General features: G+C 36.4%; 1 protein-coding gene across 7 annotated transcripts in view; it reads left to right on the forward strand.

Annotated features, from left to right (window-relative positions):
* CCSER1 (coiled-coil serine rich protein 1) overlaps window positions 1–21,727 on the forward strand; it is a 1,487,998-nt gene that overhangs the window by 1,365,166 nt on the left and 101,105 nt on the right. Inside the window, exon 11 of one of the 7 annotated variants that reach the window (XM_086406517.1) lies at window positions 445–7,890. The exons of the other annotated variants lie outside the window; for them this stretch is intronic. Within the exon in view, the coding sequence (XP_086262643.1) occupies window positions 445–507 (63 nt within the window). The 3' untranslated portion in view covers window positions 508–7,890. Of the gene's footprint in view, window positions 1–444; window positions 7,891–21,727 lie in introns of those variants that run through there. 7 annotated transcript variants of the gene reach the window in all.

Below are 21,727 nucleotides of genomic sequence, written 5' to 3' on the forward strand. Positions count from 1 at the left end.
GAATATGACAGAAAAATGAAAGTCCCTTTGAAAGAAAAGAGATGATGTGCTGTGACCAAAGTGAAGGCAGAAGGGGTAGAAGGTAGCAATTCATGCCAAGCCTTGGGATTTTCAATTTTATTCTGGGTGATGTGGAAGATACTAATTCTTTCTGTGCTTCTCATAATGTCTCTTTCTTCTCTGAGCTACCTGTTCTCGTTGGCCCTTACTGCCTGGCCTGTGCGTTGTTTGCACAGTCTCTGGGATAGTTAGAGCTCTTGGCCCCAGTGTCTTCCCAGTCTCCACCTTCCTCTTCACTGCACAGTGACCCTTCATTAAGGACTTCTTGGATGATATTTTTTTCCATGATCAAAACATAATAAAAACAACAACGTTAATAATAATTGCTATGTTTATAATATTACACCATTATGTAATTAGTTATTTTTCACATTAAATCTATAGGCAAAAACCACTATTATATCCGCTTTACAGATGAAGAAGCTGTGGATAAGAGAAGCCAAGTAATTAATGGAAGTGTGCAGCTAGATAGCAGTGGCAACGTGATTTAATCCCCATTGCTAATCAAATGAAACTTTCTCAACCAAATATTGCAAGTCTTTGATATGAAGCTTAAATGTGGGCTAGACTGACCCGACTTCATGCGCCATCTCCATGTGACATCTAATTACTAATTACATTTGAGGTCTGAGGCAAGCTGATAACCTTTGACTCAGTGAACTTAGGTGTAAAATGAGAAGCATATAATATTTTCCTTAAATATTATATTTCTCACAAATGAGAAAATGCACACAAAGCACTTTATACTTATCTTACTATATAACGGGCCCTTAGCAGATGTTAACTGTAATCATTATTTCAATATTAGCATATACATTGCATTATGCATCAGAATATAAGAGAATATTTCCATGGAAATCTATATATTTTTGATCATAACATAGGTATAACTATGCCATATTATCAGTATGCCAGAAATATATGTGAGCACTTAAAAACAAAAGTTATTCACTTCGTGTTTTTCAAAATATATATTCTTTTTAATTATAACTTTTACATATGGGCCTGGATATCAAATGAATCAATAGATGAGGAGTGTCTACAGTGACAAAATGAATGCTAAAAATATTATAATCGTCATTTTTTATTCATCTAATAAACTCAACTGACTATGATCATGAATATGTAATAAAGTAGGGCATATCATTGCTAATACTTTTTGTAGGTTTGTTTGTTTGTTTTGCAATGCTATAATATGTCTAATGATGGCAACTTCTGTAAGAAAAAGCAAAGTGCCATTTCTAAGCTTGTAAATAGTGTTGTTTGGCTGGGATTTTAATGTACTCCTGATATGTACCATTATTTAATTAGCATAATTTCAGTCTTCCCCATGGGCCTGTTCTTGGCTTATATTCTACAGGAAGTGGGATGGCTTTTATTCTTAACATTCATTGTAATGCCTGGAATTTTATATAAGCTTGTCAACACCACAACCCCACTGTCTGTAGGAATATAAATTCAGTGTATTGCTAACAGTCTTATTGGCTAGAAGTATAACCTCAGATTTGAAGCTGTCCCACATCTGTGCAAAACTCAGTAGAAAGCCAGTTCATCCATTCCTTAGGGTCAGTGGTCTTAAACTATAAGCTACTGAATGTTTCCTTCAAATAAAATCTTATGAAAAACTGAATATACAAAATCAAAAGATGTACAACTTCTCTGTGAGCTATAGGTAAATTGGCCATCCTCAGTATTCCCAGGACTTCTCCAGGACAACCTCGGGTCTCTGAGGAATAACATCTGCACTAGATACTCTGCAATACATCCATAGGGAAGCCTACCTGTCAGAGTGATACTTTTGACTGTAAATTATTGGCTGCATGTAGTTCTGTGCTTTAAGATGATGATGTGGCCTTTACTAAAGAACACTATATAAGAAAAAGTCATTACTAAACCTATAGTAAAGATGTTGTTGAAGATGTTTATTGATTTACACTATAAGATTTCTCAGGAGCAATTTCCTTCTGATCTTAGGCTTTTTCTGAACAATTTTCTGAATGAAGGAATAGAGGACAAGCATAGAGGTAGTGATCTTTGAACTTGACCATTTTATGATGGATTATTTTATAGGATCATTCCAGATCTCAAACTTTATATATTTGAGAAAGTGCATGGTGAGTTCAGTGAACAGAACGTGATTTGGTTGGCGAGTAGCATTAAGTGTGTGAAACAGCATTTTAACAAATAACGCTAGATACATGAGTTTTCATTTTACACAGTATAGATATTATATGTTGCATGTTCCATTGAAAGCTTTTGGTGAACAAACTCATAATCAAAGGAAATCTCTGAGAGCAATGTAAAATATTCATAAATATTACCCTCAAGAAGCATACATGTACATGGGTAAGATAAGTTTTCCAAAGAAATAAGCATAATTTTACATAGAAAGCCTGATGGATGTGAGCCTTTATTTGTAATTTTATTCAGCTTAACAGATAAGTATATTTTATATCTTATATATGACTTTCATATAAATAAGTGTACATATATATTCAAATATAGTGGTTTCCTGTGCCCATTTCAGGGCTTCCCTGGTGGTTCAGATGGTAAAGAATCTGCCTACAATGCAGGAGACCCGGGTTCAATCCCTGGGTCAGGAAGATCCCCTGGAAAAGGAAACGGCAACCCACTCCAGTATTCTAGCAGGGAGAATTCCATGGACAGAGGAGACTGGCAGGCTGCAGTCCATGGGGTCTCAAAGAGTCAGATACAACTTAATGACTATCCCTTTCACTTTCATGCACCTTTCATAGAATATCATTAATCTACTTTATCATCCAGTAAAGAATGCAGTACTTTTCAAGATACTTGAATTCTAAATGTTCAAGTGCCAAAATGTGTTTATTATAAAATAAAGGCTTCTTGGTAGCTCAGCTGGTAAAGAATCTGCCTGCAATGAGGGATACCTGGGTTCAATCCCTGGGTTGGGAAGATCCCCTAGAGAAGGGAACCCTGGAGAAGGGAATGGCTACCCACTCCAGTATTCTGGTCTGGAGAATTCCATGGACTATATATGGGGTTGCAAAGAGTTGGACATGACTGGGCAACTTAAAAAAATTTGAAAGTATCCTTTTAAATGAAACACCTTGAAATGTAATCATTGCCATTTTCCAGTTACAAGTAAAAAGACAATAATTGTAAGATACTTAACTGTTTCATCCTTCTTAGTGATCAAGAGTCACCATTATGAGAATACATCATTATCATAGCAAAATTATGTAGTCTTTCTGAACTTATTAGTCTTTTAGCTGGCATTTCTGTTTTTGGTATGCTCTTGTCTGACTTACCTGAATTCTAGTGATCATTTCTAATCAATTGTAAGTCAAAGTGCCCAAGTCAGTGGATTGAGTGATTATCTAAGAAACAGTCCTAAAGAGGAGGAAACCTCCTAATTATGTCAATATGCTTTAAAATTTCATAATTTGACTTTATGCACAGGATTTGCTTTGTTATCAATAAATGGCGGTGCCATTAATTTCTTTTCTCAATATCACAAATGCAGTAACTTGCAATATATTTTGCAGTATATGTTTAATGTATATTATGTGTAATATATAGCATTATGTTATATACTTGTATATTATAAAGATAAAAAGAGGAGGAGAGAGAGTTCAGAGGAACAAAGTAAATTCTGGTTATCAGTGAATAAGTTGTTATTATATTGGGAAAATGCTAGGAAATAGGAAGAAGTCTTAGAATTCCAGGAATCTACTTTCCTTTTCATCTCTTCTCACTCCCTCTGGGCTGATAGTTTAGATCAAGACCACATAAGAATCTAAATTTATCCAAAACTGGAATTGGAGGAATAAAATTACTTTGCCAACAAAGGTCCATCTAGTCAAGGCTATGGTTTTTCCGGTGGTCATGTATGGATGTGAGAGTTGGACTGTGAAGAAAGCTGAGCGTGGAAGAATTGATGCTTTTGAACTGTGGTGTTGGAGAAGACTCTTGAGAGTCCCTTGGACTGCAAGGAGATCCAACCAGTCCATTCTAAAGGAGATCAGTCCTGGGTGTTCATTGGAAGGACTGATGTTGAAGCTGAAACTCCAATACTTTGGCCACCTGAGGCAAAGAGCTGACTCATTGCAAAAGACCCCGATGCTGGGAAAGATTGAGGGCGGGAGGAGAAGGGGACGACAGAGGATGAGATGGTTGGATGGCATCATTGACTCAATGGACATGGGTTGGGTGGACTCTGGGAGTTGGTGATGGACAGGGAGGCCTGACGTGCTGTGGTTTATGGGGTCGCAAAGAGTCGGACACGACTGAGCAACTGAACTGAACTGAAAAATGGATACTTTAATAAACTTGAAACATGTCTCCCCCTAGTCTCTTTCTGCCTTCTATTCCCAGGAGGAAACATATCAAATGCATCTGTAAGATTTATTTTAGTAGACACCCAGGCCCACTTTATGACATAACAAACAGCAGACTAAATATATTTATATTATTTGAATTGTATAATGTTTGAATTATAATTGAAACTTCAATAAACAAATGATTGATTTTTTTACTAAAAAAAAAAAAAAAACTGAGCTAAAGTAATTCTCAGAAGCATTGAAAGTTAGCAGTGTTGGATAGCTCACTATGTAGTTCTGTGTGACTGTCTTTCTACAGTGGAGCACTTTTCAGTGTCTGATGGCAAAAGCTAAATATTAGCTACAGGGAACCCAGAGGAATAGCAAAATAATATTTTGCACTAGATTTCAGAAGATAATATCTCCATAGACCTATTTATGCTGCTAATTTTGAATATGATTTCACATTTAAAGTTTCCATGAATCTTTTTTAAATTTTTCATTTAAATTTTTTTTTATTTTTTGATCAAATTTTATTGAGATATAGTTGCCTGAAATATTGTGTTAGTTTCTGCTGTATAGCAAAATGAATCAGCTATAGATATATCCCCTCTTTTTTGGATTTCCTTTCCATTGAGCTCACCACAGAGCACTGAGTAGAGTTCCCTGAGATACAAAATAGGTTCTCATTAGTTATCTATTACATACACAGTATCAATAGTGTATAGATGTCAATCCCAGTTCATTTCACACCCTCTTTGCCCTTTTGGTGTCATTTGTTCTGTGTATCTGTGTCTCCATTTCTGTTTTGTAAATAAGTCATCTACACCATTTTTTTATGAGTCCACATATATACATTAATACATAATATTGGTTTTCTCTTTGTAACTTAATTCACTATGTATGACAGTCCCTAGGTCCATTCATGTCTATATAAATGACCCAACTTTGTTCCTCTTTATGACTAAGTAATATTCCATTGTGTATGTGTATCACATCTTCTTTGTCCATTCATCTGCCCATGGACATCTAGGTTGCTTCCATATCCTGGCTATTGTGAATGGTGCTACAATGAACATTGGAGTGCATGTGTCTGAGTGTATGCCCTGGAGTGGGATTGCTGGGTCTAAGGGTAATTCTATTTTTAGTTTTTTAAAGAATCTCGATACTGTTCTCCATATTGGCTGTTATCAATTTACATTCCCACCAAAAGTTCAAGAGGGTTCTCTTTTCTCCACACCCTCTCCAGTGTTTATTGTTAGTAGATTTTTTAATGATGGCCGTTCTGAGGTATGGGGTGATATCTCCTTGTAGATTTGATTTGCATTTCTCTTATAATCAGTGATGTTTGAGCATCTTTCAGTTTAGTTGAGTTCAGTTCAGTTGCTCAGTTTTATCAGACTCTTTGCAACCCCGTGAATTGCAGCACGCCAGGCCTCCCTGTCCATCACCAACTCCCGGAGTCCACCCAAACTCATGCCCATCGAGTCGGTGATGCCATCCAGCCATCTCATCCTGTTTTCCCCTTCTCCTCCTGCCTCCAGTCCCTCCCAGCATCAGAGTCTTTTCCAATGAGTCAACTCTTTGCATGAGGTGGCCAAAGTACTGGAGTTTCAGCTTTAGTAACAGTCCTTCCAAAGAATACCCAGGACTGATCTCCTTTAGAATGGACTGGTTGGATCTCCTTGCAGTCCAAGGGACTCTCAAGTCTTCTCCAACACCACAGTTCAAAGCATCAGTTCTTTGGCGCTCAGCTTTCTTCACAGTCCAACCCTCGCATCCATACATGACCACTGGAAAAACCATAGCCTTGACTAGATGGACCTATGTTGGCCAAGTATGTCTCTGCTTTTGAATATGCTATCTAGGTTGGTCATAACTTTCTTCCAAGGAGTAGCGTCTTTTAATTTCATGGCTGCAATCACCATCTGCAGTGATTTTGGAGCCGAATAAATAAAGTCTGACACTGTTTCTACTGTTTCCCCATCTATTTCCCATGAAGTGATGGGCCCAGGTGCCATGATCTTCGTTTTCTCAATGTTGAGCTTTAAGCCAACTTTTTCACTCTCCACTTTCACCTTCATCAAGAGGCTTTTTAGTTCCTCTTCACTTTCTGCCATAAGGGTGGTGTCATCTGCATATCTGAGGTTATTGATATTTCTCCCAGCAATCTTGATTCCAGCTTGTGCTTCTTCCAGCCCAGTTTTTCTCATGATGTACTCTGCATAGGAGTTAAATAAGCAGGGTGACAATATACAGCCTTGACGTACTTCTTTTCCTATTTGGAACCAGTCTGTTGTTCCATGTCCAGTTCTAACTGTTGCTTCCTGACCTGCATATAGGTTTCTCAAGAGGCAGGTCAGGTGGTCTGGTATTCCCATCTCTTTCAGAATTGTCCACAGTTTATTGTGATCCACACAGTCAAAGGCTTTGGCATAGGCAATAAAGTAGAAATAGATGTTTTTCTGGAACTCTCTTGCTTTTTCCATGATCCAGCGGATGTTGGCAATTTGATCTCTGGTTCCTCTGCCTTCTCTAAAACCAGCTTGAATATCTGGAAGTTCACGGTTCACGTACTGCTGAAGCCTGGCTTGGAGAGTTTTGAGCATTACTTTCCTAGCGTGTGAGATGAGTGCAATTTTGCGGTAGTTTGAGCATTCTTAGGCATTGCCTTTCTTTCTAATTTGAATGAAAACTGACCTTTTCCAGTCCTGTGGCCACTGCTGAGTTTTCCAAATTTGCTGGCATATTGAGTGCAACACTTTCACATGCATGTGTTAATTGGCCATCTGTATGTCTTCTTTGGAGAATTGTCTTTTTAGGTCTTCTAGGTATTTTTTAATTGGATTGTTTCTTTTTTTTGATATTGAGCTTCATGAGCTGTTTATCTATCTTGGAGATTAATCCTTTGTCAGTTAATTTGTTTGCACTTATTTTCTTTTATTCTGAGGGTTATTCTTTTGTTTATGGTTTCCTTTGCTGTGCAAAAGCTTTTAGTATTAATTAGGGCCCATTTTTTATTTTTGTTTTTATTTTCATTAGGAGGTGGGTCAAAAAATATCTTATTGTGATATGTCAAAGAATGTTCTGCCCATGTTTTCCTCTAAGAGTTTTATAGTGTCAGACCTTACCTTTAGGTCTTCAGTCCATTTTGAGTTTTTTTTTTTCTGTGGCGTTAGTTGTTATTTAGTTGCTCAGTCGGCTCCAACCCTTTGCATCTGCGTGGACTGCAGTATGCTAGGCTTCCCTGTTCTTCACTGTCTCCCAGAGTTTGCTCAAATTCATATCTATTGAATCCGTGAAGCTATCTAACCATCTCATTCTTTGCCACCCCCTTCTCCTTTGGCCTTCACTTTCCCAGCAATGGGGTCTTTTCCAGTGAGTCAGCTCTTCACATCAGGTGGCCAGAGTAATAGAGCTTCAGCTTCAGCATCAATCCTTCAAATGAATGTTCAGGGTTGATTTCCTTGTTAGGGAGTGTGCTAATTACATTTTTTTTTTTTTTTGCATGTAGTTATCCAGCTTTTCCAGAACCCCTTAGTACCCAGAGAAAACCATAATTCCAAAAGACACATGCACCCTAATGTTCCTTGCAGCACTAACTGGCAACACTACCTTACCAACAGGTAAGGAGCAGTCAGAATAAGATGAAAAATATAGTGTCATTCATTTAAAAGAATATAAGAACTGAGGAGAGTTTGGAGGGATTTACATTTACTAGCAGTTGTTGAGTGACTTCCACTACTTTCCACTTTGTATTTTTATAAGTTGTAGCATAGATTGTTGTCATAATGAAATAAATGATCAAAATTTAATTTACTTTAGTAAAGAAAGTGAAGTTCATTGAATCAGTTACATTTTAGTTAATGTAGCAGATTCAATCATATTATAACTTATGTATGATGCATAAAGCAATATGATATCAGTTAAATAGCTGAAATAGTTGTCTCAATGTCTTTTTCTGTTCTTTTTTTTTTTTCCCCAATTTTGTGAGCTTTCCATTCGGTTTTCATTTAGTTATGAACCTATTTACTTGGTATTATGAGCAGAACTATTTAGAAATATTTTCTCCCCAAAGTCTAACAAAGTGTGAGGAGTGTGTCCAGTGTGTGAAAATTTAAATGTTAAAGTAAAACACTAAGTGTATCAGTACTGATCTATCCTCATTTCTTCCATTTTGTTTTTTACAAAATGATTTAAAAAATCAATAAAAATTACTGTAAATCCAAATGAAGCTCATAAATGTTTTATTGAAAGTAAAATCTTAGCAGTAAAATGCTTTCAAAATACTATGGGCTTATTTATAATCAAGTTTTTAATAAAAGCATAGAACTTAAATTCTGGAACAACTTAGCAGAGTTGATAGTAAATAAGTAAATTTTGTAACACTTTTATCTTAAAAATGTGCACTAAGTTGTGTCTTATCCTACTTAGATAACGTGAGAGTCCTTCAAGCCACTCTAATCTTCCACCATTAGACAAAAAATAGCAAAGTTCCTGAGAAAACCTGAATGTTACTGGCAGCAGATGATAATTTCATTTTCCTTCCGAAACAACCCTCAGTGAAATGCTTGAGGCTGTTTCTTTGTGGCTTAGATCAGGGAATAAAGGAAGAGACAAAATGAAATAAACACAAAATCCCTAAGCTATGATTTGATTATATTTTCCTTAAAATTTGTGAAATGATTTTTTTTTCTGATACCCTACAATTTACTATACGTGTTGGCATCATGTCAGCACTCCCTACATCAAAGATATGATCAAAGGGATTATAACTGACATAAAGATTTGTACATATATGTATTCAATTCAAATATATATATATATATATTCCAAACTAAGTTACATTGAAAACAACTCATTTGAAGTATATACTTTTAGCCATGACAATAAAGAGGAAGTTGCATAAACTAATCTGTGTCCCTCTGCATCCTGACCATCTTTATTCCTATTCTTCTTTCTATACTTAGAATCAAACTTGATCTCTCCACATTTCATGGTAGCAATGATCTTATCGACAGCATGTAGTAGCAATTAAAAAGACAAGTTTGGAAGTTAAACTACTGGATTCAAATTCCAAATTCCCACTTACTCATTATTTGTGCTTGGTCAGGTTTCTTAATCTCTTTGAGAGCCTGGATTCCTCCTATGAGTTATGGTTAAAATAGGACTATTTATCTCATGGAATGCTTTTGAGAAATAAATGAAATTTTCTAGGACAGTGCCTCAGTAAGGTGCAAATTCTGTGTAATAACAATAATAAGCCTCAGAGCACTCCTAATATTATGGGTTTTATAATTTAAAGTTCTGCTAGAGCTAAGATGCCACAAATTTCTTTTTAGGGAGGAGTAATAAATATGTAGCACTGCCAAAGACTGAAAACAAATGAAGTTTAATAAAACCAAAATTCCTGTGTTATTGGCATAGATTGTTTCCCCTGTAATGTTTAGCACTTTACTTAAAAGAGCAAAATTTGATTCTTCAGATTATTAAATAATAAGCAACTGTGGCTTTTACAGCAGGTTTTGAGGGATGCTGTCATGAATTGTTTTTTAAAAGAGAGGTTTCATGCTCAGTAATTGGCACTAACCATTAGGAGATTTTAAATCTAGAGGTAAAAAGAATACATAACATGACAGATTAAAATTGAAGAGAGTATCATATAAGCTTTCCTAAGTTCGCCTTTGTTTAAAAATAATAGGTTTATAGGATTCAGTATTATATAAACCTTTGAAAACTTCTTAATGAAAGGACCAGACAGACTGAATTAACTGACATTTACTATTTTATAGCATATTGGTTGTAGAAAAATTGTATAAAATTTTCTTTATCCTTTAGAAGTGACTTTCCCCCACAACTCCCTCCACACTCTGACCCTAATATGTGAAAGAGGTAATTTAAGTATCCATCATTATGGTGTATAGTGTGGATTACTGTGATTAACTGTGCATCTCCAAGCAACATATAGCTCTTATGCAAAACCATTGTACACAGACGAGACATTAAGGAGCACAGCTCTGCCATGCATCTGGTCTTTGATACTGAGAAATACAACACTTGAGATGGAATATGCAAATGGAAAATCGACTGAAGGTCAGAGTGAGGAAAGCAAAATGACATTCTTTGTTGGTTCCAGAATGAGAAATCTATTACTACTGCGTGGTAGAGTTAAAATAAAAGTTAAAGAAAATCAGTAGAAGAAAATTTAGATATTTCATCTCCTCCTTGCTTCTTTAACTGGAAGATAATTCAGTGATTTTTGCATCTACAGAGAAAAGGGAGAATTATTTACATGGTATATTATCCCCCCGGGGATAACAAGTTTTATTTCCTAAGATTTTCCCCCTTATATCTACTGCTCTAATGAGAGAAAATGTACATAGGTGATACCATTAGTCTAAAAGAGATCCACGGTCCTTGTTCTATTTATGCTTTTATTACTAATTGGGTAACTTTGAGAAAATATGTTTCTTTATGTTTCTCTTTATTTTAAATAAATGTAATAATTATAACTATATGCTCCATCTCTCTGGAGGGATAAAAAATGTATTAACTGATTAGTAGATTTATTTGGTTAATTAAATTTTATAGTTATACTTTTTTCTGTATTTTTTTCTTTTTGTGGGTACCTCAGGTACAGAGGGATCATCTAATGCTGTTCTTCAGTTTGTAGCACACAGTCCTCATACCTTAGCCCTCTTCTTATGTATTTTTCCTACTCCCTGCTTCTCCTTTTATGCACTTTACTAATGACTTTGATATATTAACTTTGGCCATTTTCATAAAAAACATTGTATCCTATTGTGAATGCTTAATTCATGTAGCTGTAACTCAAATTTCTTGTTTTCACTCAGTCCTGTGTAGACCATCCAGGTATGACCTAAATCAAATCCCTTATGATAATACAGTAGAACTGAGAAATAGATTTAAGGGACTGGATTTGATAGATAGAGTGCCTGATGAACTATGGATGGAGGTTCATGACATTGTACAGGAGACAGGGATCAAGACCATCCCCATGGAAAAGAAATGCAAAAAAGCAAAATGGCTCTCTGAGGAGGCCTTACAAATAACTGTGAAAAGAAGAGAAGCAAAAAGCAAAGGAGAAAAGGAAAGATATAAGCATGAATGCAGAGTTCCAAAGAATAGCAAGAAGAGATAAGAAAGCCTTCCTCAGCAATCAATGCAAAGAAATAGAGAAAAGCAACAGAATGGGAAAGACTAGAGATCTCGTCAAGAAAATTAGAGATACCAAGGGAATATTTCATGCAAAGATGGGCTCGATAAAGGACAGAAATGGTATGGACCTAACAGAAGCAGAAGATATGAAGAAGAGGTGGCAAGAATACACAGAAGAACTGCACAAAAAGGATCTTCATGACCAAGATAACCACGATGGTATGATCACTCACCTAGAGCCAGACATCCTGGAGAGTGAAGTCAAGTGGGCCTTAGAAAGCATCACTATGAACAAAGCTAGTGGAGGTGATGGAATCAGTTGAGCTCTTTCAAATCCTGAAAGATGATGCTGTGAAAGTGCTGCACTCAATATGCCAGCAAATTTGGAAAACTAAACAGTGGCCACAGGACTGGAAAAGGTTAGTTTTCATTCTAATCCCAAAGAAAGGCAATACCCAAGAATGCTCAAACTACCACACAATTGCACTCATCTCACACGCTAGGAAAGTAATGCTCAAAACTCTCCAAGCCAGGCTTCAGCAGTACGTGACCGTGAACTTCCAGATGTTCAGGCTGGTTTTAGAAAAGGCAGAGGAATCAGAGATCAAATTGCCAACATCCGCTGGATCATGGAAAAAGCAAGAGAGTTCCAGAAAAACATCTATTTCTGCTTTATTGACTACGCCAAAGCCTTTGACTGTGTGGATCACAATAAACTGTGGACAATTCTGAAAGAGATGGGAATACCAGACCACCTGACCTGCCTCTTGAGAAACCTATATGCAGGTTAGGAAGTAACAGTTAGAACTGGACATGGAACAACAGAGTGGCTCCAAATAGGAAGAGGAGTACGTCAAGGCTGTATCTTGTCACCCTGCTTATTTAACTTCTATGCAGAGTACATCATGAGAAAAACTGGGCTAGAAGAAGCACAAGCTGGAATCAAGATTTCTGGGAGAAATATCAATAACCTCAGATATGCAGATGACACCACCCTTATGGCAGAAAGTAAAGAGGAACTAAAAAGCCTCTTGATGAAGGTGAAAGTGGAGAGTGAAAAAGTTGGCTTAAAACTCAACATTCAGAAAACAAAGATCATGGCACCTGGTCCCATCACTTCATGGGAAATAGATGGGGAAACCGTGGAAACAGTGTCAGACTTTATTTTTTGGGCTCCAAAATCACTGAAGATGGTGATTGCAGCCATGAAAATAAAAGATGCTTACTCCTTGGAAGCAAAGTTATGACCAACCTAGATAGCATATTCAAAAGCAGAGACATTTTTTTGCCAACAAAGGTCCGTCTAGTTAAGGCTATGGTTTTCCCAGTGGTCATGTATGGATGTGAGAGTTGGACTGTGAAGAAAGCTGAGCGCCTAAGAACTGATGCTTTTGAACTGTGGTGTTGGAGAAGACTCTTGAGAGTCCCTTGGACTGCAAGGAGATCCAACCAGTCCATTCTAAAGGAGATTAGTCCCGGATGTTCTTTGGAAGGACTGATGCTAAAGCTGAAACTCCAATACTTTGGCCACCTCATGCGAAGAGTTGACTCATTGAAAAAGTCTCTGATGTTGGGAGGGATTGGGGGCAGGTGGAAAAGGGGATGACAGAGGATGAGATGGCTGGATGGCATCACCGACTCAATGGCATGTGCCTGAGTGAACTCTGGGAATTGGTGATGGACAGGGAGGCCTGGCATGCTGCAATTCATGGGGTCACAAAGAGTCGGACATGACTGAGTGACTGAACTGAGCTGAACTGAACTGTGTTTAAAATACTAAGGATTCTAATCGGTTTTTCTGAATACTGCAAAGAATTCCATTGCATGTATCCACTATAATTTACTTATTATGCTATTGCTGCTCCCATCTACCTTAATGAAAATGTAAGTCACTCAGCAATATGCGATTTTTTTCGACCCCTTGGACTATACAACAGAGAAGGCAATGGCATCCCACTCCAGTACTCTTGCCTGGAAAATCCCATGGACGGAGGAGCCTGGTGGGCTGCAGTCCATGAGGTCGCTAAGAGTCGGACACGACTAAGTGACTTCACTTTCACTTTTCCCTTTCATGCACTGGAGAAGGAAATGGCAACCCACTCCAGTGTTCTTGCCTGGAGAATCCCAGGGACGGGGGAGCCTGGTGGGCTGCCGTCTATGGGGTCGCACAGAGTCGGACACGACTGAAATGACTTAGCAGCAGCAGGACTATACAAACCATGGAATTCTCCAGTCCAGAATACTGGAGTGGGTAGCCTTTCCCTTCTCCAGGAGATCTTCCCAACCCAGGAATTGAAATCAGGCCTCCCGCATTGCAGGCAGATTCTTTACCAGCTGGGCCACTAGGGAAGTCCTCCATCGACCTTAGATTACCTCCAATACCCTCTTACTGCAAAAAAGGCTAAGATAAAGCTGCCTTCTTTTTATAGAGGTCTGCACCAGTGTACTGTGGCGTTACATATTGATGAATTCCTCAGAAGTTGAAAATACCCATCATAAACCAAAAATGTGTTTAATACACTTAACATACTAAGCATCATAGCTTAGCCTTGCCTAAAAATATGCTAAAAACATTTACGTTAGCCTACAGTTGGGCAAAATCATCTAACGCAAAATCTGTTTTATAATAGAGTATGGAACATCTCATGTAATTTGTGGAAAACCATACTGAAAGTGAAAAGCAGCACGGTTCTATGGGTCCAGGATGGTTGTGAGTGTGTTGGTTGTTTACTCTTGTGATTGTGTGGCTGCCTGGGAGCTGTGCTCACTGTCACTGCCCAGCTTTCAGATCAGGCTAATGCTCGCCTGCGAGAAGATCAAAATTCAAAGTTTAAAGTGTGTTTTCTGTTGAATGGGAATCACTTTCACACCATCGACAGTTGAAAAATCCAAAGTTGGGGATTGTCTATACCTTTTTGTTTTGTGTAGGAATTTTTTAAGGCTTTAAACTATGACTGGAATGCCTGCCTCAAAGAAAGTGCTTAATCTAATCTGATTTAATCTTATCTAATATATACACTTGATTTAATTGAATGTTTTCAGTTTTCATCAAAGGAGTCCATAATTGGTCCAGTGTATCCACCAATTTTGAGAATTAGTATTTGTTGTTGTGGTTTGGTTCTGAACATTATGTAGTTACTACATTTGTTGTTGTGCTTTTGTTGTTGTTGTTGTTAGTCTCTAGATATATGGAGCTCTTTTTTAATTAATAAACTTTATTTTTTTAGAGAAGTTTTAGATTTACAGCAAAGCTGAATGAAAGGTACAGGGACTTTGGTGTAACATCTGGCCCCACAAACTTTCACAGGCTCCCCCACTGTCGACATTGTATGTAAGAGTGGCACATTTATTGCAATAATGAGCCTACATTGACAACATCATTGTCACTCAGAGTCCATAGTTTACATTAGGGTTTGCTCTTAGTATACATTTTATGGGTTTTGAAAATACGTATCCATCATTTTAGTAAAATAAAATAGTAGTTTCACTGCCTTTAAAAATCCACTGTGCTCTTGCTATTCACTCCTCTCTCCTCCTTACCTGTTATCAATTAGTGATCTTTTTATTGTCCACATAGTTTTTCTTCTCCTAAATGTCATATACTTGGAATCATACAGAATGTATCCCTTTTGGACTGGCTGAGTAATATGCATTTCAGTTTTCACCATGTCTTTTTAGGGCTTTGTAGCTCTTTTTTTTTTTTTGGTTCTGAATAACATTCCATTGTCTGGATGTACCACAGTTTATCTGTTCAACCAGTGAAGGACTTCTTGGTTTCTTCCAAGTTTTGACAATTATGAATAAAGCTTCTATAAATATCTATTTGCAGTTGTTGTTGTTGTTGTTTCCTGGGCTTCCCAGGTGGTGCTAGTGGTAAAGAACCCACCTACCAATGCAGGAGACATAAGAGATATGGGTTTGATCTCTGGGTCGGGAAGATCCCCTGGAAGAGGGCATGGCAACCCACTCCAGTATGCTTGTCTGAAGAATCCCCATGGACAGAAGACCCTGGCGGGCTACAGTCCATAGGGTTGTGAAGAGTCAAACATGACAGAAGTGACTTAGCACACACTCACACACACATGATAAGGGTATATTTGGTTTTACAAGAAACTTCCAAAACATTTTCTAAATTAGCTGTACCACTTTGCATCCCCACCAGCGATGAATGAAAGTTTCCTATTGTACATCCTTACCAATGTTTGATATATCATTGTTCCATATTTTGACTGTTCTAATAGATTTGGCCATTCTTATAAGATTTTTGTTATTTTCATTTGTGTTTCCCCAGTGACTTAATATTGTTGAACTTATTATTATATGACTACTTGCCACTGGAATATTTACTTTGGTAAGATGTCTACTAAAGTCTTTAACCCATTTTTAATTGGATTGTTCATTATATTTATGTTGAGTTTTGAGTTCTTCAGATATTTTGGATAATAGTCTTTACCAGGTCTGTCCACTGAAAATATTTTCTCCCAATCTGTGGCTAGTCTTCTCATTCTCTTGATGTGGAGTTTTTGTCATCTTCCCCCCCCCCCCAGTTTCATTTATTATGACCAAGAAAGTAGAAAGAGGAAAGTGTAGTCTTAGTCTTGTTCAGCTCTTTGTGAACCCATGGACTTGTAGCCTACCAGGCTCCTCTGTCCATGGGATTTTCCAGGCAAGAATACTGGAGTGGATTGCCATGCCCTCCTCCAGGGGATCTTCCTGATCCATGATTGAACATGAGTCTCTTGCATTGCAGGCAGATTCTTGACTTTCGAGCTACCAGGGAAGCCAAAGACCAGAGAAGAGGATATATGGCCCTTTTAAAATTAATTGCTCCTTTTTTTCTAGTTTTGTCCATGGTCAAATTTGTGAATGTTTCATGAGACCTGCAAAATATTTATTGCCTTGAATAGAGCATGTAATGTTCAACATAATGTACTATTTAATACTATAGGCTTTGGAATTCAGAATAACTGATTTGAAACTCTATTTTGCCACTTCTTTCTGAGCAATCTTGAGAAAATTAAACAAACTGTGCTTAGTTTTCCCAAATAAAATATTGAGGATAGTAAGACATATTCTATAGATTCGGACTGAATAAATAATTTGTGTGAAGTATGTACACAGTAACTGGTGATGTGTTAAGTACTGTCAGGATTATTATTTATTAGTTTGGAGTCACTCTGGAATTTATTGCCTTTATATGTATTCTTTTCTGCCTGAGCTATCAGTTTCAGATAAGAATATATTAATTAATATTAATATTTCATAATTTAGTTGCCTTATTTATATGAATATAGTCTGAAGTTATATTATTAGGTATGCTGAAAATGCTGTATTGATTCATTTTTCTTTTAACAATATGTAATATGTCACTTTGCTTCTTATGACATTTGTTAGATTTTTTTCTTGTTTTTCGTGGAATACAAAAAAAAAACCCAAAATATTATTTGATATTAAAATTGACATCTTAGATTTCTTTTGTTCCATGGACTTATTCCCTTAGTTTTAGATTTCAGTCTCCTTCTGATTTGTCTCTCATATTCATGATATAGTGCTCATTCTTACTTTTTACTTGTTTGAGGATCTCTGATTACATTTGGTTTAGCCATTTACATATATTAAGATTTGTTTCTTTCATTTCATTTTCTTTTTGTTTATTTCCAAATATTTCTAAGAAATATTTTATTTCTTAACTTGTTTTGGATTTTTCACACTGCAGCTAATTTGAAGGACTTCTTAATCCATTTATATTCTTTTAAAGATTACCTCTATTAAAACTGATATTTATTTTTAACTTTTTATTTCTTACACTTATTAATGTGTGTAATTTCTGCTGAACAAAATTTCTAGTATTAAGTGCTCTCCCTTCCCTCTTTTCCTATTTTGTATCCATACTTCTGCTTCTGCCATTGTGTTGATTTTTGTTTAGAATTTTATATTTGTAAAATCTTTTCTAAGACAAAAGCAACTAACTAAATTTTACTTATTAACTAAATTATACTTTAATATCTAATTTATATATATATCTATATTTTAAATTTTCACCCTATAAAACAAATGCTACTTTTGCTAGATATAAAATTTTTGGCTTAAATTTCCTTCCTTATATAATTATCATTTATCTTGCAGACAATATGGCTGTTAGGGAAACTGCTATTAATTTATAACTTATTCTTTTATAGGCCATCTATTTCTGCTTTCTGGGAAGTTTTCCAATTACTTTTATCTGCTGTTATAGCATGTATAAGATATATACATGTATGTATATATATATATTGGGAGAAGGCAATGGCACCCGACTCCAGTACCCTTGCCTGGAAAATCCCATGGACGGAGGACCCTGGTGGGCCACAGTCCATGGGGTCGCTAAGAGTCAGACATAACTGAGTGACGTCACTTTCAATTTTCACTTTTATGCACTGGAGAAGGAAATGGCAACCCACTCCAGTGTTCTTGCCTGGAGAGTCCCAGGGACGGGGGAGCCTGGTGGGCTGCCATCTATGGGGTCGCACAGAGTCGGACACGACTGAAGTGACTTAGCAGCAGCAGCAGCATGTATATATAGACACATATATATGTGTCACTTTATCTGTTCTTTTTATGTTTTGTTGACCTTTAAAACTGGGCCTTTCTACTTTCTTAAATCCTAGAAAATTCTGCACCAGTATTTCCTCATGTGTCCCTCCTATTTATTTCTTACTATTCCTTCCTAGGCTACTATTTCTTAACTTTTACTTTCTATTGTCAAACTTTCCTTTCCTTAATTTTTATAATGTTTATTTTTACTTATTGATTTTTAACTATCCTGGGTCTTCATTGCTATGTGGGCTTTTCTCTAGTTATGTCAAGCAGGGCCTACTCTCTAGCTGTGGTGCTTGGGCTTCTCATTGTGGTGGCTTCTCTTATTATGGAGCACAGACTCTGGGGTACATGGGCTTTAGTAGTTGTGCCATGTGGGCTCAGTAGTTCTAGCTCCTGGGCTCCAAAGCACAGGTTCAATAGTTGTGGCTCATAGGCTTAGTTGCCTTTCAGCTTATATGCCCTGTGGGATCTTGCTGGATCAGGGATCAAACCTTTGTCTCCTGCATTGGCAGGCAGTTTCTTTATCACTGAGCCACCATGGAAGCCCTCCATTCTTTCTTAATTTCTCCTGAGGAGAACTGTATTAAATTCAATTTAATAGAGAATTCCACTTTAATTCATTTTTAATTCAATTTCAATTCATTTTAAATTCTCTATTAAATTTAATAGAGAATTTAAAATGTATTAAAATAAGTACAGAAAACTATCTGGTCGTTTTCTTCACTGAATATCAAGTACTATGAAAAGTGCCTGCTTTGTAGTAGTTTAATTGATATGTATTTGATTATATGTATTTGATTATACATATTTGATTAATATGTATTAATGAGATAACTGAACATATTCTTAACTTACAGTTGAATTACAGATAGTCATTGATGGCTATGCTCTTAAAATCATGAGCCATTAGTATCATATGGATCTTTAATTAGGTATTAATACATAATTTGCAAGATTTTGAATTAATATGTAATTGAATTCCAAAACAATAAAAAGTTGCCTTTAAACTATTGTTTACAATAAATCTTTAAAGTATTGTTTTTGTGAAATCTGTGTAAGTTTTACATATTTTGAACAATATAGCTGCTATAGAGAGGCAAACTTGTGGAAATATTAGAAATAAAATAAAAAATTAATTACATATATAGGCATATATCCATGTATATATAAAATGTGAGAAAGATTATTGAAAAAATACTATTAATTTTAATGTATTTGAAGTAATAGTAAAGCACTGGACTCTGGTTATGTGTTCCCACGTGACATTTGGAAAATTACTTATTCTGAATCAATAAAACCTAAATGTAGATGTATCTAAACTTTCACTTGGGAGGCTAGACTATAAAGGCTCCAGGCTACAAAACCAGAACACCAACACAAGCTTCCCTAACTAAGGAACCTTGACAAGCCACCTGTACAAACCCACACAGAGCGAGGAAACACCACAATAAAGAGAACTCCACGAACTGCCAGAATACAGAAAGGACACCCCAAACTCAGCAATTTAAACAAGATGAAGAGACAGAGGAATACCTAGCAGATAAAGGAACAGGATAAATGCCCACCAAACCAAACAAAAGAGAAAGAGATAGGGAATCTACCTGATAAAGAATTACGAATAATGATAGTGAAATTGATCCAAAATCTTGAAATCAAAATGGAATCACAGATAAACAGCTTGGAGACAAAGATTGAGAAGATGCAAGAAAGGTTTAACAAGGACCTAGAAGAAATAAAAGAGAGTCAATATATAATGAATAATGCAATAAATGGAATTAAAAACACTCTGGAGGCAACAAATAGTAGAATAACAGAGGCAGAAGATAGGATTAGTGAATTAAAAGATAGAATGGTAGAAATAAGTCAATCAGAGAGGATAAAAGAAAAACGAGTTAAAAGAAATGAGGACAATCTCAGAGACCTCCAGGACAATATTAAACGCTACAACATTCGAATCATAGGGGTCCCAGAAGAAGAAGACAAAAAGAAAGACCATGAGAAAATACTTGAAGAGATAATAGTTGAAAACTTCCCTAAAATGGGGAAGGAAATAATCACCCAAGTCCAAGAAACCCAGAGAGTCCCAAACAGGATAAACCCAAGGTGAAACACCCCAAGACACATATTAATCAAATTAACAAAGATCAAACACAAAGAACAAATATTAAAAGCAGCAAGGGAAAAACAACAAATAACACAGAAGGGGATTCCCATAAGGATAACAACTGATCTTTCAGTAGAAACTCTTCAAGCCAGGAGGGAATGGCAAGACATACTTAAAGTGATGAAAGAAAATAACCTACAGCCCAGATTACTGTACCCAGCAAGGATCTCATTCAAATATGAAGGAGAAATCAAAAGCTTCTCAGACAAGCAAAAGCTGAGAGAATTCTGCACCACCAAACCAGCTCTCCAACAAATACTAAAGGATATTTTCTAGACAGGAAACACAAAAACGGTGTATAAACTCGAACCCAAAACAATAAAGTAAATGGCAACGGGATCATACTTATCAGTAATTGCCTTAAACGTAAATGGCTTGAATGCCCCAACCAAAAGACAAAGACTGGCTGAATGGATACAAAAACAAGACCCCTACATATGTTGTCTACAAGAGACCCACCTCAAAACAGGGAACACATACAGACTGAAAGTGAAGGGCTGGAAAAAGATTTTCCATGCAAATAGGGACCAAAAGAAAGCAGGAGTAGCAATACTCATATCAGATAAAATAGACTTTAAAACAAAGGCTGTGAAAAGAGACAAAGATGGTCACTACATAATGATCAAAGGATCAATCCAAGAAGAAGATATAACAATTATAAATATATATGCACCCAACATGGGAGCACTGCAATATGTAAGACAAATGCTAACAAGTATGAAAGGAGAAATTAACAATAACACAATAATAGTGGGAGACTTTAATACCCCACGCACACCTATGGATAGATCAATTAAACAGAAAATTAACAAGGAAACACAAACTTTAAATGATACAATAGACCAGTTAGACCTAATTGATATCTATAGGACATTTCATCCCAAAACAATGAATTTCACCTTTTTCTCAAGTGCACATGGAACCTTCTCCAGGATAGACCACATCCTGGGCCATAAATCTAGCCTTGGTAAATTCAAAATAATAGAAATCATCTCAAGCATCTTTTCTGACCACAATGCAGTAAGATTAGATCTCAATTACAGGAGAAAAACTATTAAAAATTCCAACATATGGAGGCTGAACAACACGCTGCTGAATAACCAACAAATCACAGAAGAAATCAAAAAAGAAATCAAAATTTGCATAGAAACGAATGAAAATGAAAACACAACAACCCAAAACCTGTGGGACACTGTAAAAGCAGTCCTAAGGGGAAAGTTCATAGCAATACAGGCATACCTCAAGAAATAAGAAAAAAGTCAAATAAATAACCTAACCCTACACCTAAAGCAACTAGAAAAGGAAGAAATGAAGAACCGCAGGGTTAGTTGAAGGAAAGAAATCTTAAAAATTAGGGCAGAAATAAATGCAAAAGAAACAAAAGAGACCATAGCAAAAATCAACAAAGCCAAAAGCTGGTTCTTTGAAAGGATAAATAAAATTG

This window comes from Bos grunniens, chromosome 6 (assembly GCF_055505025.1).
Source record: "Bos grunniens cultivar Pamir isolate PY7600 chromosome 6, Bosgru_T2T1.0, whole genome shotgun sequence".
In the NCBI taxonomy this organism is placed as follows: domain Eukaryota; kingdom Metazoa; phylum Chordata; class Mammalia; order Artiodactyla; family Bovidae; genus Bos; species Bos grunniens.